The 25,599-nt window shown below is 32.8% G+C and overlaps 1 protein-coding gene across 1 annotated transcript in view; it reads right to left on the reverse strand.

Moving 5' to 3' along the window:
* Window positions 1-11,279: 11,279 nt before the first annotated feature.
* The window catches only part of LOC106884307 (LIM/homeobox protein Lhx3), a 172,482-nt gene continuing 158,162 nt past the window's right edge, over window positions 11,280-25,599 (reverse strand). The window contains exons 4-5 of the mRNA XM_052978610.2: window positions 17,423-17,746; window positions 11,280-12,067 (exon numbers count right to left, since the gene is read on the reverse strand). Coding sequence (XP_052834570.1) covers window positions 11,676-12,067; window positions 17,423-17,746 — 716 coding nt within the window. The 3' untranslated portion in view covers window positions 11,280-11,675. The remainder of the gene's footprint in view (window positions 12,068-17,422; window positions 17,747-25,599) is intronic.

The following is a 25,599-nucleotide window of genomic DNA, read 5'->3' on the forward strand; positions in this document are numbered from 1 at the left end:
GTTGATGGGTGACTGTAATTTGCAATGAAGCTCACAATATTCACAATAGAACTATGGCACTTAAAATCTTGTCGGTTAAATTGCCTCACATATTTATGCTCTGTTGGAAACGCTTCTGAATCAGATTTAAACAATTCTTAGGAATACCAGGGCTCACACTGAAGCTGCTATGGTTGAACTAGATTATGTTGCAGATACGGAACTTTTGCGATGTATATGAGCTTTCCATTTTGTTTCCGATATGTATTGGGATATAAATATGGCAATATTTGTAGTTACTATATTGTTAAGCTCCAATTCTTTAAAAAAGAACTAATTCTTTTCTTATTTTATCTAGATTATGTCCGCTTATGCTATGTCTAAAATGTTAAATCTAGATCTAAATTTGTCTTGGATGAATTATTGGGTTAGATCGCAGACTTCAGCTCCTTCTATGATACTCAATGCAACATCAAATTGATCACTGGTATTTCTTATGTATGCAGAGTCTCTGGTTGAAAAGCAATAACTTTTTGACTTTCTGGTGTACATGATTACACATTGACTCATATATACACGATAGTACAAAACACTTTTATGTCAAAGATAAATTAAAACCCATAACTATGTGAATTAGAAGTTCGCTTCGCAATAATAACGTAATTCCATATTCGAGCTTACCTGACACAAATGTCTTCTGCCATAGGCTTGTGTTGACCCGAAAACATTGAGAGAAATTAGATAAACGGAAACTGTATATATTTTTTCGGTAATGGTTTTAATTCATCGCTACTTTAACAGTATTACCTGGTTATTGGTACCTTTAACGGAGTCCACTTTTTTGGTACGTAAATGGACCAGCTCTCCGGCCTGAGATTAACCCATGAGTCGTAAACTGTTCTTCCATTTCCCCCACAAGTTTCAGACGTCCTGCAAAAAAAGGTCATGGATGCTGGCTTTTTTAACTGACTAAGCAATAAAAAAAGAGAGAAATTATATTTATTACCGACTCTAAAGTTCCTAGGAAATCATAACTTGGAAACAGTAATCACTGATTCCTTAGTCACTCTCAGTACATTGAATACATAACTAAATTGTTCTTTTTTTCCTTCATTGAGTTGCCGTATTTCAATGTTTTCTTCATCAACCTGCAACAGTTTAGGTGGATAATCATCAATATTCACACTGTCTTTTTAAAAAAATTTCTTTTAAATAAGATTTTGCCACAATGGCATAGCTTGTTTAAGTATACTAATGATAGTGAAACAGTAGAATTCAAAGACACTAGTAATGGTTTGCGTCGTTATACTAATAATATAGGATGGGGCTTAAACATTTAGTGTAGAAGGCCTAACATCTTTTAATTAATTAAACTTATAACCATAGGAAAGAAGAAAATCATTAGCTTTAATCTTGATTTATACACAAGAAATGTTAGAGAGAAACATTGAATGGGGCAATGTTGAGGGAACTGAACCAGTCGTTTGGGTTACAGTTCTGGACATGCTTCGGTTTACTCAGTGAAGTATAACCTTACCAGTATCTGTCAGATCATAAATGACTTAAAAGTTAAAACAGACTCGTCATTTTCATTTCTACGAACACTTGTATCCAAATATCATGAAAATATTAAAAATAGTTGAGATTGAAACTGATTTGAATTCCTTAGTGAATACTTAATTATACTATTTTATAGAATTAAGGAGGTAAAAAATTCTTGTCCAATTTTTCTGATAATATCTATGCCAGATTTGACTCTATTTTTTGCATAAGATTTATAGATATGTTCGAGTTTTACTTGCTTCGTAAGCGAGTTAGTCTGAAATTATGTTTGAACAAAGAGGATTAAATGATAGAAACATTGTGATCATTAAGACACACACGATTGTATACCCATTTATTGTATTATTTTGCGAAATAATAATAATAAATTACTAAGTATTATACACTTGCGATCTGGGCACTGATACTATTTTATGGTATCTATTATGGTAATATATTTTCATCAAACTGTACAGTCCATGAAATTGATTATTTCGGGTTTACCTCTCTCACCTCACATAAGTCAATTTAGATATTCTGTTACATTAATGCTATAATTTCAGAAGGTTACATCCACAGTCGATTAGGCGTCGTATTACTCATTGAGGTACCATGTTACTCAGTGAGGCGCCATGTTACTTAGAGATACGCTGTATCACTTTGTGGAGTGCTGTGTCACTCCCTGTACTGAAAAACAGATAACTGTTTTATAAGTTCTATAACAAGATCGGTAGAGCACTGGGCAAAATATCTTGCGGTGTTTAGTAACGTTTTATTAAGTACAAATCCCACTGGGATAAATTTTGCCTTTCATCTCTCCAAGATTCATAAAATAAAGTTCCAGTAATATATTGAAGTTTCAGTCAATGGATAATACTAATTTTCTATAAATTTGTTGTCCTTTGTGGCAACGTAAGAGATCCTAGTTTCATAAGAACTGTCTTTGTGTTGAGTTTTTGCAAGAACCGTCTTTTATAGCCTGACCGAAATCAAAGTTTTAAGCACAAATTAGTTGAGAGTAAAAGATTATTCTAAATTCTATTTCGAAATATTATTTAATTTATTTCACGAATGGCGGAACCTGCATCTATCATCTTTGAGGAAACAAATAGATTGCATTCATATTTAACTGCATTAAAGAAAATGGAACATTCAGCTATTATTTTGTATCTCGTCTAGAATTTCCCTGGGTGTTGCCTCCGAATCTTTCTTCTGTTTCATAAACATCCTTTTAAAAAATACTAAACCGATATAAATAATGCCTCATAGCAATCTTTTATCTATTTAGTCATGTATGTAATTTTAATCAGCGCAGTTAAAATTCTTTATCAGAAATTGACCTACAGGAATTAAAAATCAGTCAAGATTAAATTTTCTCATTTTTACCCATATATTATAATTAGTTCATGCTTTAGTGGCGTGGGGAATTTTATTTTTTCGTCTTGTTTGAGCTATAAAATAGTAGCACACTTTTCCCGAGTTCCGTTCAATCGACTATATCTCCTTCCCTCACGTGTGAGATTTTGTGTTTATTTTTCTTCAGAAACCCCGTTGGACCAAATAGAAGCCATTGGTGACAGAGAACAAATGTTTGACTGAGTGAAACAGCGAGCAATAAATGTATAAAAACTATAAGTTCTGTATATATATATATATATATATATATATATATATATATATATATATATATATATGTGTGTGTGTGTGTGTGTGTGTGTGTGTGTGTATGTATATATATATATATATATATATATACCTATATATGCATATATATATATATATGTGTGTGTGTGTGTGTGTGTGTGTGTGTGTGTGAGTGTGTGTATGCTGAGGGCTCTATAAAAAATTCAGGTAAAAGCTGCATGAAAGTATATTTCATGTGAGGGCTTCATGGAAAAAATAGGTTTCTGGCGCGTATTTAACTCGATTTTCCTTTCAAGCTAAATATACTTTATACAACTTGAAATAATTCATATCTTACCATTACTTATTCTTCTTCTCTGATAATCAGAAGCTTTGTTCTTTTATTCCTTTATTCGTTTAATGATTTCAGCTATTTAGCTGTAGTCATGCTGAGGTGCCATCGTTTACTTATTTATAATCTATATTTTATTTCTTGCATAATCACGAACAGTAAATTAGCAGAATCGTTATAGGTCCGGAAAAAATTCCGCGGCAACACTTGTCCTGGCCCTTTACTCTGAGTTTAAATCCTAGTAAAAATCAGGTTTTCCTTTCATCTTTTCGGGGTCGATAAAATAAAATACCAGTCAAGCTTTTCACTTGTATACTTTATTTAATCAGCTATTTTAATGCCCACAAAGTTGTTGGAAGTGTGCTTAAATTTGAAACAATTATTTGTATAAGTATGTATATGTTTAGAGATGCTATAAATTATATTTTCAGTAAAAGCAAAGACTATAAAAATAAATAACTGAAGAGAATGGGTGAATCAAACAACTTAAGTGACATGATTCACCTTAGTATAGTTAAGACTATATGGTTTCCATCGAAATCTATGTAGAAGACTAATATTTAATCTCTATTAATATGGGTTTGGCAGCATTAATTACATAATACGCACAAGATAGTCAGTTCTGCACACACAGTCAGTTCTGCACACACTGAAGCACAAACTTAAGGCGGCGAGCTGGCAGAAACGTTAGCACGCCGGGCGAAATGCTTAGCGGTATTTCGCCTGCCGCTACGTTCTGAGTTCAAATTCCGCCGAGGTCGACTTTGCCTTTCATCCTTTCGGGGGTCGATTAAATAAGTACCAGTTACGCACTGGGGTCGATATTATCGACTTAATCTGTTTGTCTGTCTTTGTTTGTCCCCTCTGTGTGTAGCCCCTTGTGGGTAGTAAAGAAATAACACACTGAAGCACAAACATATATTTCGTCTGCATCTATAATAAGTTAAGGTTAAACATTTACCTAGAGAAAGCCAGTACCACGATTCTGGTTCTTATTAGATCTTATGCAACCAGAGTTACATATTCTTGGAATATTTTGTTACTGAGTTGTTTAGCCTATCTAAGTACTAATCGGGGAAATTTGACTTTTGTAGCTAGCATGACTCTTGAATTAGATAGTAGAATCTATAGGTATCTGGAATTTATTATCTGTAAATTTAAATCACTCTTTTCTAGCACATGATGTTACGTAACTATAGTTTGACATTTGATATATAAATTTCATTAGAAGTGCAGTCTATTAAGAGAAGCTTTTCCAAAATTTATGGAATTCATTTATTTTCTAAAAGTATATATGTGGATAGATTTCAGCCCCCAGAACTCAGCTACAAATTAAATCTGAATAGCCAGCTCACGTTACTTTTGCAGCCTAACTCCGGCAAACAAAGTCGTAGTCAACCAGTAATGCCTGGAAACGAACTTGATGGGATTCACTATGGAGTTAGCATTGAAGCGTAATGAGTAGATGCGGCTATATTAAATGATGTTCGCTTTTGTGAACTGGAATACCCAAGTGTTAAGTGATAAGTAATGTCTTAATCCATCATGAAGAAAGTAAAGGGTTAGAAAAATTTGAATAAATAATACAAAAGAAAGAAAATATATACGAAATCTGATTTTTATTAACTAAAAATTTTAATACATAAATACTTTCGTATAGTCAAGTACACATAAATAAGCATTTGCTTACTTCGTGTCAACCCAAACACCCAAAATATACAGAAAAATCATACGGAACATTCGTACACACAAAGCTTCTATATATAACAACTTGAGAAATATTTCCTTAATTCCTGGTATGAATGTTGATATCTTTAAATTCTAAAAGTAAAATATTTCAATTGTAATTCACTATCAATGATTTAACTGACATTATTTGAAGAGGAATTAGATGACGAGGACGACGACAAATAAATAGGGGGGAGGGGAAGACGTGAGGGGTGAGGAGAACAAAACAAGTAGTAAAAAAAAAAGGATTTTTTTAAACGATAATTTACGATTAGAGTTCATTCGTTCTTTTTTTCCAAGTTTATATTTATATATTTCATAAATGTATGTTAGTATATGCATATAATTTAATAATTATCTATGTCTGCACTTACGAGTATGTATGACCGAATGTTAATACAACAAGACAAAGTAATCTGAGCAGTGGATGCAGGATCTATCACAGTGTACAGCTGAGATTCACATTCTGATCTCATTGGTGAGGAACGGGAAGTGAGGTATAAAATCATCACTGTTTGGAATGTATAATATATTTCATATGATAGTGGAGCTTAAATGTAAAAGTATCTGTGATATATATATATGTTTGTGGATGCAACCAGCAAATCTCACACATTCATATAAAACTTCACTATGAATATGTATATGAATGCTTGTATATTTTATACAGTACGTATTTTAGTCTCATATTTTATCCATTTGAACAAAATTATAATACATTTGACTACTATTTCTATTGTTTATTTGTATTTGAATGTTGCATGTATCTTCGTAATATATAAATACTATACTTTTGAGAAACAAATGTTGATCTAATTTAGATTCATTTTGTTGTAAAGGTAACTCGTATCTCCGAAATACCTCATTTGCTGACCGCTTCGATGCGAGATATATTTGCTCAGAGCCTACAGAAACTCAGTCCAGTGAAACAAATATGGTACGCACCTGCACACACACACACACACACACACACACACACACACACACATGTGCATATATATTCATATGTACATATATACATACATGTATATATATAAATTATATATATATATATATATATATATATATATGAGTATATACATATGCGCGTGTATATATATATATATATATATATATATATATATATATATATATATATATATATATATATATATCCATATATGATGTACAAGAATTTTATGAATAAAAGAAATACGAAAGAGAGACGTGGAGTGAAGTACAGATGTTGATATAGTCCTGGTTTAGGTTTAAATTTTTACTTAGAGTTTCATGCTGTGAATTACATTTACAGATGGAAAGCTAAGCCAAGTATTTGCATGGGATTTATTAGGTCACGTGATACAAGGGACACATTCATTCAATGCTTGGGTTGTTTTTCCCTATATTAGTATTTCGGATAACGCATACGACTAAGTAAAATACCAGTCATTTGGTGCGAAATGTCCTAAGGTAAACAAAAAAGTCTTAGGACAAGGAAATTACTGTTGGATTATCGTTGACAGAATCAATATGATGAAACGGATCAAGGGAGATATCCGACGTTTAATCTTGTGATGATATCAATTTCCAAATATTAAGAAAAGATGCATGATGATGTAACAGGGTTACTGAGTGAGGAGAGTGCTAGAGCTTGTTTTAAAATTACCTGTTCAAATCGGTGATGGTTCACTTCAATAGCTTCACACTACTGCTGGATCACACTGATAAACAATCAAATAGTAACGTTTTTTTTTTACTCAGTAACCTTGTTCATTACTTGATAATACATCTATTCTTAAACTCTAACTCTACTTCTATTATTCTTTTATCTCATTCATCACATTAACTTAGGCTAAGGACGACCCCTAATAATAGGTTTCGGTCCTAATACATTCTATTGTTTACCTATGAACTTTACTTGCTAATTAGCCGGTATTTTATTCAAATAATTAGACACGGAAACTTTAATGCTCATATAGGGTAAACTATGCACTTATACTTGTGATTCTCTAAGTAAACTGCGTTCATTATATCAATTCGCAGCTATACCGGATATACTCAATGTGAGCCCAACTTGATCCGAACAAAGTATTATACAATCCGTTGATTAGTGTGAAACTCTGAGTAACGGTGTTTTAACCTATACAACGACTATATCAATACCAATATTAATGTGTCCAGTAGTCTTCCAACAGTTTGTACTTCAAAATCTGCACGTATATATATATATATATATATATATATATATATATATACATCTATCTATCTAGCTATCTATCTCTTTATGTATGTATATATGTATGTATGTATGTATGTATGTATGTATGTATGTATGTATGTATATATATATATATATATATATATATATATATATATATATATATATATATATATATATATGCATGTATGTATATTGATATATATCACTATGTGCGTGTATTTATAATTCCCATATATATCATTGGTAATTCCAGTTACTTTTCACTTGAAACACTTTCATGAACAGTTTTCTTTTTTTTAACAGAAATATGTATTAATTTTCTTTAAATTCCTCCAACCACACAATTACAAATTTGAAGGTTTATTCAATCATTCGCATAATGATGACAGATTCAATCTTTCTGTTCAAAACTGCTTCTTCCATGGTTTGCATTTCAGCAGAAGATTTATCCCAGGTCGTTTGTGTCACAACTTCATGTAAAGCGTCAAAACATTTAATTTTAGACCAAAGTCTACATAAAAACAACGTAATGGTTTTCTGGTAATGCTTTTATGGATCAATTTTGAAACATTTATATTCGCTACTATTTTAAGTGTGTGTTTGTGTGTGTACGTGCATGTGTGCTTCCGTGCTTGTAAATGATATACGTATCTGTATACTGATATATATATATATATATATATATATATATATATATATATATATATATATATATATATATATATATATACATATATACATACATATTATGTGCATGTTATTTACGCCTGTATGTATGTGTATATATGTATGCATATATCTATATTTATATAATTATATGTATATATCTATATATACTTGTATGTACGTACATATGTATACATACCCCTGACATATATAAATATATATATATATATATACCACGGAGACATACACGCACACATATATATGCATGTGTCGTGTATGCATTTATATACATAAATATATATACATATACGAGCGTATATGTATACATATATATGATATATGTATTGGTATGCGTATAAGTATGAGTAACCGTGCTATAATATATGACCGGCTATTTCAATATAAATATCTTTATATTCCTTGTCTTTCTATAAAACTTCCTTATAATAATGAGATCTCTATATTTCCTCTGATTTTTCTCCAGGATATCTTTCCAACATCATTGAAAAATCTCCAAGTAGTTGAGCAAAATCTGATTGCAATAATTTGTAATAACAAAGCAAATCGTTAAACTATCAAGGTAAAAAGTGTGTGTATACACGCACACACACACATAGACACATATACACAGGCACACACACACACACGCGCACACACACACACACACACACACACACACACACACACACACACACACACACACACACACACACACACACACACACACACACACACACACACACACACACACAAGATGTTTACAATTACTTGTCTACAATAGAAAAGTAAATAGTGTCACCCAGTGGTCTCAAAGCCTGGTCTTAAGTACTGTAGTCCTGATGATCACGTCTTGTTATATAAATACTTATAAGAGGCGCCAGAGTTCGTTTGGCGTAATTGGTAACGCGGTCGCCCAGGTTCGAGTCCTGCGAGCGACGTTGTTCTCTGTCTCTGTTTCTGTTTTAGGTTAATGGTTGTAAATGCCTTAAATATTTTGTATTCATTAACCGCACGTTAACGTGAAACCACACACGCACACACACACACACACATACATGCACACACACATATATAGATTCATACACACACACATATGTGTGTATGTCTGTGTGTGTGTGTGTGTGTATGCTCTCTTAAAAGCAACCTTCTCCAAAACATTATTTAATCTGTATTCCGGCGTACCTCGCCTACTCATTGTAATAGAGTACAAGGGAAGGCACGCTTGTGGGTTCTGCGTGGCCCTCTCAAAACTGACAATTATCTTACGATTATAATAAACGGAGTAAATAGGTTTTGATCTCTTCATGGCTTTAACAAAGAAATTGGTGGGGCATCCGAAGTGCAAATAGCTTCAAAAATGGATCGTCATCGTACACATATACATATGCATTTATACATGCATATACACTTATGTATACATGTACACATATGTAAACAATAAATTATTGTACCAGCTGCAGCAGGATAACGAAAATCGATATCAATAAGTGTCGCATAATTTATTTGTTTGTAACGGGGCTGAAAAATACCGAGAGACCTTTAACATATTCCAGTAAATGTACGTTGGTGCTTCGAGAAATGTTGACTGAAATCCCACTTTGTGATAACTTGTTAAATTTTCCTTAATTTCCTATATACCTTAATGTTGATGTTTTGCATTTCACATGTACAAATTCATTTAAAGATACACGTTTTATCAGTGTTAACGTTTACTATATATCTCAATATTTGTATCAGATGCACAGCTTGTTTATAAGGATTCATATATTTTTTCTTTCAGTGTCATGTAATTTGTCGAATATATGTATGTATGTATGTACACGTAGGTATGTATGTGTGTGTCTATATATATAGGTATTTATGTGAATACGAGCACCCCCCCCCTGCATACATACATACATACATACATACATACATACACGTACTCCTCACATGTATATAATATATATAATATATTTGTATATATATATATATATATATATATATATATATATATATATATATACAGTGTTTATTAGTATATATACACCTGAATGTATGTATATATTAAATATATATATATATATATATATACATATATATATATGCATTTGGATGTATCTATATATGCACATATACATATGTATATGTGTGTATATATATGCATATGTATATGATTATATATATATATATATATATATATATATATATATATATATATATATATATATAATACATATCGTATAGAAGTATTTATGTATTTGTGCATATCTATTTATGTAGTCTATGTACTCATAATTAAATAATAGATTACGTGTATATATTTGAACAAAAACTTTGATAAAGCCATAAATCCAAAGACATGACAGTACTGAATATTCGAAGTGAGATTGAACACAAAATCTCTGAATTACCGGTTGAATGCTTATAATGGAAAAGCTTCCAAATATATTATCATAGAAGTTGTTTCATTTCGGAATTTCTAAGAGTAAATATTCTAGACGCATTCGACTTTTATTTATATACCACTTTAAGTAACATTCCTCGTGATTACGCATCACAAAACTTTATTAGCTGTCGTGTTATACATACAAACATACATACATACATACATATATATGTATATGTATATATATATATATATATATATATATATATATATATATATATATATATATATATATATGTATATAAATGCTTAACGCATATACATAAATACATAACGCATGTATGTATATGTATATGTATATATATATATATATATATATATATATATATATATATATATATATATATATATATATATATATATATATATATATATATATACATGCACTTATATATATATACATATACACATACATATAGATAGATACACAAATACATACATATATCTACACATGATGCAATGTATATGTTTATATACGTGTGGTTTTGTGAAGCGTGTTTATATATGTGTGTGGATGTATATATGTATGCATATGTAAGTAATTAGACAGATATCTGTGTCACACTTATCATACAATATATTGCCAAAAACAGACAATATGAATCAAAACCTGGAAGAGACACACATATATATGTCGGGATGACATTAAAAAATGTACCACTGCTTGCTTCAACGGCATTTTTATGAAAACCGTTGAGCAGAAGCTTTACTTTTTTGATTTTTCTATATGACTGTTTTGAAACGTCATTAAGAATCTTAAATATACTCGAACTTACAAGTTTATTTCGTTATAAATGAGCATGCTTTTATTCTTCTTTCTATGCACTCTACATAGCGTCAAAATTTAATGTGCATTTTCACGTTCTTTGTCGGTGAGTTCACGGTTTAGCATTATATCAACTTTCAATAAAAGTTTGTTTTTACAATATATATTTTCTGTTTGTTAAAGAGTTTTAGTTCTCTGTTTCCATTTGTTTATTATAATTCAATTTATTATATCAGATTTCATGTATCTGCTATATAATGTTAGCCTTAATTTTGATGCACATATTCGCATACTTGATTCACATATTGATCCCTTTCTATATATTTTCTGTTTGCTTCGTGGTTCAATTATTTTTCATAAGTTATTTGGTATGTTTATAATGTTTATGATTTTAATAAACTTCCACATGATTCTGTGTGGAAGCTGGTGGATATTCGATATAACCTTGTTGGGAATTTTCGTTTACATCTGCTTGAATCATACGTGATGCGTTTGGAGGCCCGGTTAGCATAGGTAACGCCTCCAAGGAAAGCATCTGTTGTGATGAGATAGGGATGTTGTTCGGAGATTGTCGGCCAAGGTAGGGCGTGGCTGGTCGTAAACCATTGAAATGTCCCCAGCCACCGTCCATCGGAGGGGTTCCCGGCGGGACGATTGGAACAGGCCCCATAATGGGCTCGTGGTCTACGGTCTGTCCCGGGTTGTAAAGATCTCCAGACAGTCGACCGCCACTGCCGCCAGCGCCAGAAATGCTACCTGGATGCTCGAGATCATCTATGTCATCTAAAGAAAAAAAAAAAAAGAAAAGTTTATAAATTCTATCTTTCATGAAGATGTTTTCTCCGCTGTTAATTTAGGTTTAAAAAATAAATAAATCGTATTTAGAGTATCAGGTTTGAATGACAAACTTGAAAATTCTCATTAAACAATATGATGAGTTACAAAAATATGAAATCATATGGATAGGAAAAAGAAAACATTGCAAGAATTTGCTTGAAATATTATTTAGTTTAAATATCTACTATTATCTACTTGATAGATTACAATTTAAACTACTAAAACTACTACTAAATGTTCCAATTTAGTGTTTGTATTTTATACCATGTCTTAGTAGATAACATTGTCTGTAACTTGACCACTACATTTAACATATCATTACATGCGTACAATTGGACAAAAAAAATTGGAAAATGTTTTTATATTAAATGGTGCAACGAAATTCAGTAAATGGAAACGTGATATAAATATTTGTTTATAATAATTTCAAATCACATCTTTTTGGTAATATTTCAGTGATTTACAGTCTATTGTAATGTGTTTGTTTATTCACGATCACTCTCTATGACTACTCACTATCAAAGTCACCGTTTTAACTTACCATTATATTTTAGAGTTTACTTCCTCTTTGTCATAATTGGAAATGTTTCCAATTTAAATTAAAGGAAGACTATTTTTTTGAAAAATCGTCATGAAATATGACATCACTATATAAAGTCTTTGTGCTTTCCAATAACTAAACGATGTAAATGTTAACAGAATAAATAAATGTAAGCGTGGTTCTGTTTCTGTCTTATATCTGTGTATATAATGTCAAATATCCCAATATCTATAGTCTTATTTCGCTTGTTTCTAAATAATGTATTTCAAAGAAATATCTTCAAAATACTACTTATAAAGATAAACATAACTTTATATGCACCTAATTTACACAACATTGTGTTTGCCAGAAACTATCTATAGGTATATTCTGCAGAGGTGTCAGCAATTATTAATCGAACAAGCTGCCAAGAATGTGTCATTAATATAAAACTGTGTACTGTATTTAATAAAGTTCTTTATAATAGGGGACAGTTAGAAAGGCGAACTTAGTTGATGAATGATATATATATTTTTATGCTTCTATCTATCTATCTATCTATCTATCTATCTATCTATCTATCTATCTATACATGCATACATACATACACACACACACACACTGTTTTGGCAGACTAAATTATTTTCTCATGATCGAAGGTATCTTGAATCGTTGTTAGTGAAGTATATTCATCAGTGAGTTGGAAATAATACACGCGCGCGCACACACACACACACACACACACACACACACACACACAAACACACAAACACACACAAACACACAAGCGCGCGTGCGCGAAGTCAAAATTTTTCAAAGGCCAATACAATACAATTTGAAACATAGGAATAGAGAACAGCAGTTTACACTTTACTTTATCTTGCTAAGTTTTGCAGAAAATGGAAAATGATGTCGACTTAACGACATCATCCTACATTTTCTCCTGACGAAGAGGTATTCACATCGACATATAGAACTATAAAATATAAACTTATAAAGTATTGACTTTTGAACAATCTTAACTTTAATATCACACAATCCCTCACTCAAACTACAACAAACTAATGCTCACATACATATATATAAACATACATACATACATACATACATACATACATACATACATACATACATACATATAAATGTGCATATATATATATATATATACCTATAAATGTGTGTATATATATATATATATATATATACATACGAATATATATATAAATATAAATGCATATATATATATATATATTTCGTTTTTGGATTTGGTTTGCAAGATTCTTTATGTGAGTTCGTGTGTTGAAGCATATTCTGTTGTGTCCGGGGAGAGTCATTCTCTTTTGATGCCTTATAATTTAACACACTCAACGGTAAAATTTCCACTTATTTCTTTTTCATTTTTCTAAAATTTTCGTTGCGTCTTGTGACCTTTTCAATAATTTTGACTTAAAACTATTGAGTCAAAACTATTGAAAAAGTGAGTGTGTTAAATTATAAGGCACCAAAAGAGAATGACTCTCCTCAGACAACAGAAAGGCGTAGGAGTGGCTATGTGGTATGTAGCTTGCTTACCAACCGCATGGTCCCGGGTTCAGTCCCACTGCGTGGCATCTTGGGCAAGTGTCTTCTACTATAGCCTCGAGCCGACCAAAGCCTTGTGAGTGGATTTGGTAGACGGAAACTGAAAGAGGCCCGTCGTATATATGTATATATATATATGTGTGTATGTGTTTGTGTGTCTGTGTTTGTCCCCCCAACATCGCTTGACAACCGATGCTAGTATGTTTATGTCCCCGTAACTTAGCGGTTCGGCAAAAGAGACCGATAGAGTAAGTACTAGGCTTCTAAAGAATAAGTCCTGGGGTCGATTTGCTCGACCAAAGGCGGTGCTCCAGCATGGTCACAATCAAAAGACTGAAACAAGTAAAAGAGTAAAAGATATATATATATATATATATATATATATATATATATATATATATATATATATATATATATATGTATGTATGTAAATGTTTATATTCATATTTACACATTTAAATATGCATAAAAATCACTATATATGCAGAACACATGCACAAACACACACACATATACACACACATACATACACATACTCTCCTCCTTTCTCTCTCACACACATGTATATGTATATATGTTTATATGTATATATACTAACACAGAACTATCAAAATATGTGACATTTATTTCCATCTCTTTTCTGTAATCCTCAATATTTTTTACTTCAATCGCTGCACATTTGTTTTATTTCATTTTGTCTTGTTTTAATTATTTCACTTCATTTTATATTGTGTCTTGATTTTAATACTTCTGTTAGTTTTTTTTATTGTTTTGCAGCAGACCCTTTTCCCAGTTTATATCGAACATCGACCGCTTTTTCAGTTCTTCATCTCTTCCTCCTTTTCCAAGTTTAGTTGTTTTTCTGTGTCTGGAACTTTCTCTGTCAGTTCGACTTTTAAATTAGCTGCTGTGTATTTAAATGGTCCTGCTTTCACTTCTTTACGTTTATAGTATCGATCTTCATTCTTCTGTATTATTCTCATTGGCAAACCCGCATATTTCATTATTTTGCTCTTCGTCTCTTTATGTTGAGTTCCCTATATTTTTTCTCTTAACCAAAATCTGCCTCCACCTTTCCACTTCATTTCCCAATGTCTCCCTCCACACATGTGAGTATCATATACAAGTATCGTTGTGGTTCTTCTTTTCTCTCACACTACATACTTGTTATTTTATCTTGTTACCTCTCTAATTCCTTTTTTATTATAGTCTTCAATCATTCGTATTTCCTTCTTTCTTAATCGTATTTAACTTTGAGCGCCAGAATCATACAGAAATCACTCACTCACTCACTCACTCACTCACTCACTCACTCACTCACTCACACATTTAATCTGTCTGTTTGTCTATCTGTATATCTATTTGTCCATCTGCCTGTCAATTTGCTTATGGTTGTCTCTAATATTGTGTGTTTATCTACAAAGGTGTTCAAGCAGTGAACATTTACTTGTCTTCGTGTTTTAAGCCTATCTAGAACTACATTTAATCAATATTCCATTCCCTTCTTTTAAGGCGTTAGGAAGTGATTTGAAAGAGATATGACTGCTATTACTATCAAATCGATCTACCACATGGCTTGTTTCTAAAACTGTGTTTATGTATGTTGTATAAAAATGACGATGTACGTCTTCACTATAGCAAGTCTGATGATTGCCATAACTGTATGTAAAAGTATGAAAAAGTTCCCATATACACAAACAGCTTTCAATGAAATGCTACAAGGAAGTATTGAGCGTGTGGATCTAGAACTTTCTGTTTCGTTATTGGTATTCGTAGATACGTTAATTCTTTACTATGGCATATGGGTTATGCAAGTGTCATGTTGTAATGTAGTCACAGGCTGACTAATGTCATGTTGGTGGAATTTAGCTGATGTAATCTACGAGGAAGCTCGTTGTGCGTGTGTGCGTGTGTGTGTGTTTGTAAGTGTTTTTCCAAATAACATTGCTCTTCATGTTGGATACCCCGATGAAGCTGTAGGATGATACACAAGCATTCAATTATTAGTGCATTGCATCTTATAGGAGAAACAACTGTAAGCTAATGATATTCATGTCATAATTTCTAATTCCTTTGTCATTCTAATTTTATATATGTATGTATCTATATTATGTATATATATATATATATATATATATATATATATATATATATATATATATATATATATATATATATATATATATGTGTGTGTGTGTGTGTGTGTGTGTGTGTGTGTGTGCATGTATGAATATGTCGATATGCATGTATGTAATGTGTGTATGTATGCGTGTATGTATGTGCGTGCGTGAGTTTATGTAAATGCATTTGAGTTGTACTTCCCTCTATGTTAAAGAGTAACTTAGTTATTTGATAAATAAAAATCCATAAAATATGTTTCAGACTGAAATAATTACTGGGTCGATATCATCGACTAAGATACTTCAAGGTTGTGCCCCAACATGGCCGCAGCCCAATGAGTGAAACCAGGAAAAGGACAAACCGATCCATAATACGTTTCCTGAAGGATTTCATAACAAACTACGTTAAGTGAATGTAGGTTTGCATCAATGAAACTAAGTCATCCGGTCATATTTATAACTCCCGACGTATCATCTATACAAACTATCCGAAGGTAACCAGTGCTGTGGCTTAGTCAGCTTCTCCTAAGTAGTTCTGTCCAATTAATACTCAATATTCTTTGTAGATAATACGTAGTTAAGGATGAGTCAATTTCTAAAAAAAGTATACATGAATGAAAAGTTATACAACATGCACGTACCGCATCGGGACAGAGTTAGAGGTACACATAACTTCAATGACAATGGAATATTTAAAATGGAATATTTAAAATTAAAACGCAACGAAAGAACATCCTTGAATATTTATGTATTTATACATATTCGAATTAGTTTCTTTTGTTTATTGATTATCAAACAGTACAAAATGACTTCAAGCCAATGCATTCGAATAAACAGTTTTACATAATACACAAATGTATACATGTGTATTATGACGATATACAAATTATCACAAACAATTATACCCGAAGTGTCTTTTTTTTAAATAAATATTCCATTGGTAATAATTGTGAACTAAATTTATTTTAGCCTAATATTTGAGAGATATGGGATGTCATCACATTTCACATTCGCTACATGATTGACAATGAAATAAATTATTTTCCATTTCAGATGGAGAATTCACATAAAAATACTTACTGGCATAAGAACCCTCAGTCAGACCGTCATCTGACCGGTCATCAGCACTTAAAGAGCTATCCGGGTCACCATTACGTTTCATTTGTCTAAAGTAAGGACTCCAGCGCTGCCTACCAGCATCTTTCTTTAACCGCTTCTCCTTCGCCCGTCGGTTCTGGAACCAAACCTGTACCACCCTCATGTCCAGACCTGTTTCAACGCTTAGCTGTTCCCGAACATGACGTGCGGGTTTCGGACTTTCGTTGTAGGCCCTCTTCAGGGCTTCCAGCTGTTTGGCCGTGATGGTCGTTCGAGGTCGTTTGTTTCCTCCGTCCAGGTCGTATTCTATAAAAAAAGAGAAACATAGCTAAATCACAAGAAACAAAAGAACCCAAAAGCAAAACAAAATAAAAGACAAAAATAAAAACAGACAACATTTATATGCAAGAACTGAAAACCATTAAAATAGCACTATTAATGTTAACTACAACAACATTCGCTGTTGTAATTAATAACAGTCATTAATACTATATCTTTAAATATGGTATATAAGAAGGTAGATAGAAGACAATAGTTCATGAAGTCAGTGAACATTTCAGAATGAAGAGATCACTGATATAGTTCACTCGATGTGTTCAGTTCTGCACCACCAGCAACTGTTAGAATAACACACACACACGCACGCACACACACACACACACACACACACACACACACACACACACACACACACACACACACACACACACACACACACACACACACACACACACACGTATATTTAATATATATATATATTTATATGTATGTATATTACAAAAATGACCCGAGTGAAATAACTCCGAGTGACCAGTGGCATGTACAGTTTATGAACAGCACATACAAATAAAGGTATACCAAATACCATACAACATAGATTTTCGATTTATTAAGATTACCTCACCCTGTGTAGGGTGTGTCACAATGACCAATATGGTAACGAGAAAGGGACATAATTTCAAGAATGAAGAATTCTCCGAAGTCGACAAGCCATTAAAGAAAAAGAAATAGGCTTATTGTCGGGAGATAAGTGAACAGTCGTAGACATGTGTTTCTTCTTCAATAAGAGCCACTAGCAAATTGTCCTATACTATCTCCAAAATCCAAGGGACACATACACATATGCAAGAAGAGTAGAATTTTCATAAATTAAACGAAAATGTGTTAGGAGAAATATATCATATACCCTCGACTTACAAAATATATTCATAAAGTTTATCTCTCCACGGCTGATAATATAGTACCTTGTAATATAATGTAACATAATATAATATATTATATTACATTATATATATATTTGTGTATGTGTATATATGTATGTACGCATGTATACATACATACATATCTATATATATATACATATAAATACACACAAACATGTATAGCTTTTACTCTTTTATTCTTTTACTTGTTTCAGTAATTTGACTGTGGCCATGCTGGAGCACCGCCTTTAGTCGAACAAAGGGACCCACGGATTATTCTTTGTAAGTCTAATACTTATTCTATCGGTCTCTCTACCGAACCTCTATGTTACGGGGACATAAACACACCAGCATCGGTTGTCAAGCGATGGTAGGAGGACAAACACAGACACAAAAACACATAAACACATATATATATATATATATACGACGGGCTTCTTTCACAAGGCTTTGGTCGGCCCGAGGCTATAGTAGAAGACACTTGCCTGAGGTGCCACGCAGTGTGACTGAACCCGGAACCATGTAGTTGGGAAGCAAGCTTCTTACTACACAGCCATGCCCGCATCTATATAATAAAAACAAACGTGTGTTTGCGCGCACGCGCGACTGTGTCTCTCTGTCTGTCCATCTATAGCATGAAAGGCTACGGCATCGATATAAAAACCAAAAGCTAATTCTTGTGTAAAATTTTACGCCGAAGACAATGGAAGTGGTCGGGACTTTCTACCTGCCTCTCCATTTTTCAACATCTTGGACACACCGCAGATCCGAAATAAATCACCTGTCTAAGGGGATTATTTAAATGTGCATTATTATATTTCTTTCATTGGTTTTTCCGAAATAAATGACCTGTCTAAGGAAGACAACTAAATGTGCATTATATTTATTTCATTGGTTTTTATATTTATATATATATACTAGCAGAAACACCCGTCATTAACTGGGTTGAAAAAAGCTGCCAAAATTGTACTATGAATATTGAAAGTTATTCACTTAGATTGTATTGAACATGGCCGGAAATGGAACTTTTGGTGGGGCATCATAGGAAGGTGAAATAGATGTTGTTTGAGTTAGTCAGCTGGCAGCACAGGAATCTGAAAGACATATAGGTGTTAAGGAATGGTCATCATAGTTATACTGATTTTATTATGGTTTTAGATGAAATTGTGAAGTTACATATGGATGAAATTGTAGTTATACTGTAGATTCAAGTGGAACCTTGTTTGTGAAACAGAAGAGATTCCTGAAAACAACTACACAAGAGTGAAAGTAAATTGAAAAGTTGCATGACGATGAAATTATAGCTATTATGTAGGTCTAAGTTAACTAAATTTGGTGCCTATTTAATCAAATGAAAAAGAAGCCCTTGGAAACAACTAGACAAAGATGAAAGTAAATTGTAAGGCAACATAAGGAAAATTAGCTAAGTTTAAAATTCAGAATCAACTTTTTTCTGTCCTATAAAATAAGTAATACTTCCTCTCTATCCTTTAAAAAGCAAAGGTTGTTTGTTTGTTTGTACGTTGACCGTTGAAAACACTAAATAAAATTGACATTATTTCAGGTTTTTTGTGTCATTTCAATTAAATTTGACCATTCCGCAGATAACTGTGCATTTATTTCCCGAAAACGGAATGGGGATGGGCGAGTCGGTGGTATTGTGTATTTGACCGTATGCTTTTTACACAAACGGCATGCCTATACAAGAGTACTCCACCGAATTTGTTTCCTCATAACTTTAAGGAAAATGGGTATTTTTAAATAAAATTTTCTATAGGTACCCTTGCAATGATGTAGATTCAACCTATATCGGAATTTGCTGTGAAAACTGTTTTTAGCTCCCATCAAAGCAGAATCGTTTGAGTTTTCCGAAACTGGTCTCTCGACTCGAGGGAAATGTTTTTCACAACAAACTCCGATATTATTGGAATCCATCAACTTTCTTTTGTTCAGTAAAGTATGTAATACTTGTAGTGATATAAAGTAATAGAGCTTATTACTTACACACACACACACACACACACACACACACACACACACACACACACACACACACACACACACACACACACGCACGCACACACACACACACACGTACAAACGTTATTATCCCTGTCCTTATAAAAAGGAAAGTTTGTTTGTTTTCACACGACCCGACTTTCTGCCTCATAACTTTCAGGAAAATAGGTATATTGCAATGAGAGTTTATAGAAATACCTTTCAAACGGCATAGATTACGATTATAAGGAAAATTGTGGGATGGTGGGGATGGAGTAAAAAAATGAACTTATATAGTCTTCTTGATCGAAAACTCTGTGTTTTCAAAACTCACCCCCCCCCCACCCGGAAACATTTTACCCACACATTTCTTTATAATCGTAATGTATGCAGTTTAAAAAGATAATTGTACAAATTTTCATTAAAAAATACTCATTTTCCTCAAAGTTACGAGCGAAAAAGATTGGGGTCGTGTGAATTTTCCGAAACTCCTCTCGCCCCACCCTCGGAATAAGACTTTCGCATAAATCCGTGTATACTCTGAATGTACAGCATCTAAACGGGATTTGTTGAAAATTTCGTGAAAAAGTATCCATTTTTCTGGAAGTTATGCGGCAACACTGAATGGGGGGAAACATCTGTAATTATGCCTGAAAATCTGTTGTCACTCCCATCAAAACAGAATCGTTTGATCATTTTCAAGCAACTTCACATTTTACTTTCACTCTTCTGTAGTTGTTTTCATGAATCTCTTCTATTTCACAAACGAGGTTCCACTTGAATCTACAGTATAACTACAATTTCATCCATATGTAACTTCACAATTTCATCTAAAACCATAATAAAATCAGTATAACTATGATGACCATTCCTTAACACTTATATGTCTTTCAGATTCCTGTGCTGCCAGCTGACTAACTCAAACAACATCTATTTCGGCTTCTACAATGCCACACCAAAAGTTCCATTTCCGTCTATGTTCAATACGATCTAAGTGAATAACTTTCAATATTCATAGTACAATTTTGGCAGCTTTTTCAACCCATTCAATGACGGGTGTTTCTGCTAGTATATATATATATAAAGCGTATGTGTGTGTATGTGTGTATCTGCGCGTTTATATGACTAATACAAATACTTAAAAACACAAGCTTAAATTATTTTTCTTTAAAATATCTGAAAAGTCTACGACTCAGCCGGACTCTATACATGGAAAAGTAACGAGTATATTTATACCAATGTAATACCTTACATTTATACAACAACATCAATACATTTCTAGTTTGCAAAATTACATATTGAGTAGTACAACTGGAACGTGATTATTCTTCAATTTAACTAAATTGTGTAGGCTGAAGATCGAAAGAAGAAACTGCCAGTAACTGCATCCAACTTGTACTTTTCAGTATATAAATATTTTACTCTAATTATGGCATCGAGTTTTCTCATTTTTGATGTTATGTCTGTACACTACACAATAAACGGTCAACCCCCCCCCCACTCACCCCCTCTCCGCTCGTGCTACAGAGAGTGAGAGAGAAAACAGCATGTTGTAAGTTGTAATACAAGGGAGAATTATAATTCAATAATGACAAGCTCTCAGACGATTGACTAAATGTGATAATGATTAAACTACAGAAAAATCAACTTATCCCAAAATTAATTATGCAGATTTTTACTTGCACGAATACATTACATGATTCATATATGACCTGTTTAGCAGCTCAACATGCATAGAATTAGTTAAATCATAGCCAATATGTAATATTGTAATACATCCCATCTTTATTCAATACATTGACGAGATTTGAGTACATAATAAATAATGAAAGATATAAATAATAAACGGTAACAAATAGTAAAAGGTATATTCAGTGTTCCATTGACTATTTACTCAATATTTTTCTCTAACAGTAACAAATAACTCGTTCACTTTATCAAGTAAAGATAAAACCCTCTGACAAAGGAATATTTTATCTGCTTCTTGAGAGCTCACTCACATCTGATCTGCTCATCTGATTCTTTATTGCAATCCTTGTATCAGTACAAAATCCATCAAAATATTTAAAGCACTATTTCAGTTATAAAATTTGTTTCTGGCTTCAGGTTATGTACAAGAAAAGGTAATATGCTTCTGAGTACCTTGGTTAATCCCACTATCTTTCAATCTTATTGACTCAATTAATTACAAAACCTATGGGTGTTTTTTCTTTATTTGTTATTAAACATTCTAAGAATATTTATTTAATTTTAAGTCACTAATGTTTATAAGTTACCCGCTTTTAAAGATACGTTTCTGGTATTTCGAAATATCTCCTCAAACTTCCAACCAGAATAAGTTAGTTAAGAGGTGATCATACCATCGTTCCAAGAAAAATAACGAAAATTGGATTAGTTGAACTAAATTTAGTTTTAAGAAATAATCATCTGAGGTGATGTTCCTTGCACTGTCTCATTATTTAAATTTAATCATAAAATGTACTTAAAAAATATATTTATCGATGTTATATTTTCCTACATTATCATCTTACGACTAATACTATCAAGACGAACTGCCAAAGTTTTCAAAGATAAGACATAAGTAACAAGGAAAAGATAAGTCCATTAAAATCTTGTACAAAATACGGAAAAATTTATTTCATCTTTATGCCGATCCCACAAAGTTTATTTAAGGTTGGCGACTTGGTAGAAACGTTAAGACGCAAGATAAAATGCTTAGCAGTATTTTGTCGGTCTCTACGTTCTGAGTTCAAATTATGCCGAGGTCGACTTTGCCTTTGTTCTTTTCGGGGTTGATAGAATAAGTACGAGTTGAGCACTTGGGTTGATGTAATTGACTATCCCCCTCCACTAAGAAAAAAAACAGCCAGGCCTCGTGTTCATAGTAGAAAGGAATAATTTAAAAATAATGATAGGAAATAATGATACGAAAAGCAGAATAAAATTTACTATAAAGATCGTTTTGACTGAGATTTTAAGGTTCGTCTGACAGATTATTCAACCAGTGTTATAAAATAATACATTTAACAACACTATTTCAGTTGATCCAATAATCTATTACTAGTTTATTCCCAAGGAACCTACTACACGTCGAATAATATCCAAAGTAACAGGCTATTGGATTAGCACCTAAAATCTATCCACACACACACACACACACACACACACACACACACACACAAACAGACAGACAGACACACACACACACACACACACACACAGACAGACAGACAGACAGACAGACACACACACACACACACACACACACACACACACACATATGTGTAGTTGTATGGTAAGAAGCTTGCTTTCCAACCACATGGTTCCGAGTTTAGTTCGACTGCGTGGCACCTTAGGCAAATGTCTTCTACTATAGCCTCGGGCCGTCCAAAGCCTTGTGAGTAGACGGAAACTGAAAGAAACCCGTCGTATATATAGATATGTGTGTGTGTGTGTATGTGTGTGTGTTTGTTTCTGTATGTATGTGTGTGTCTGTTTGTGTCTGTATTTGTTCCAGACCCACTGCTTGACAAACGTTGTTGGTGTGTTTGCGTCTCCGTAAATTAGCGGTTGGGCAAAAGAGACCGATAGAGTAAGTACCAGACTTTAAAAAAAAGAATAAGTACTGGTCGATTCTCTCAACTAAAAATTCAAGGCAGTACCCCAGCATGGCCGCAGTCTAATGACTGAAACAAGTGAAAAGATAAAAAGAAAAAGACATGTAGGAGTGGCTGTGTGGTAAGTAGCTTGCTTACCAACCACATGGTCCCGGGTTCAGTCCCACTGCGTGGCATCTTGGGCAAGTGTCTTCTACTATAGCCTCGGACCGACCAAAGCCTTGTGAGTGGATTTGGTAGACGGAAACTGAAAGAAGCCCGTCTTATATATGTATATATATATATGTATGTGTGTGTGTGTTTGTGTGTCTGTGTTTGTCCCCCCAACATCGCTTGACAACCGATGCTGGTGTGTCTATGTCCCCGTAACTTAGCGGTTCGGCAAAAGAGACCGATAGAATAAGTACTAGGCTTCCAAAGAACAAGTCCTGGGGTCGATTTGCTCGACTAAAGGTGGTGCTCCAGCATGGCCACAGTCAAAAGACTGAAACAAGTAAAAGAGTAAAAGAGTAAAGAGTATATATATATATATAGTAAATAAAAAAAAAACGAAGACCAAACAAAAGAAAAAAACAACAACACGAGGACAGCGTACATGCAAAGTATTAACGGACACTCAGGGAAGGAAAGAAAGGTGGTTTTACGTTTCGAGCAAAGCTCTTCTTCAGAAACAGGAGGCGGAGGAAAGTCCAAAAGAAAAGGAAGATGGAGGAAAAAAATCGCCAACGATTCACAGCCGTTTGGCATCTATTTCTAGCATGTGGCGCTACTAATTAGTGCCCTTATTATAATTATATTCATATAAATATGTATTTTGTATTAATTGTTACCTATATGGTTTTATTACATGCTGGCTGCTTGATAAAATCATATAAAGATTTTATCCTTGATTATATATAAATATAAACTACTTCGACTAATATATTCACTCCGGTATTCTTTTTGGTCGTATGAGCACGTGGCTGAGGTGAATGAATTAGATTTAGCTTGTATATAAATGTGAACATTTGTATATACGCTTGTGGATACGTGATATTCGTATGGATATGTATTAATGTTTATAATTATGTACATTGTGTTGTACCATACTGATGACAGTAAAGGGAGTTACATCCCTAAACTAGAAATCGATCTATGGTTAAGCCATAAAAAAAAAAAAATTTTCTTCACTTCCATCGCTTTCAGCCCGTGCCAATGTGGTAAATAATGCAGTTATTAGAGCCATTTGGTGTCTTTTTCTAGCATGTGGCACCACTCATTAATATCCTTATTATAATTATATTCATATAATTATATATTTTGAATGTATGTATGTATATATATGTATATATATATATATATA

The sequence above is a fragment of the Octopus bimaculoides genome, chromosome 2 (genome assembly GCF_046866305.1).
Source record: "Octopus bimaculoides isolate indiv1 chromosome 2, ASM4686630v1, whole genome shotgun sequence".
In the NCBI taxonomy this organism is placed as follows: Eukaryota; Metazoa; Mollusca; class Cephalopoda; order Octopoda; family Octopodidae; genus Octopus; species Octopus bimaculoides.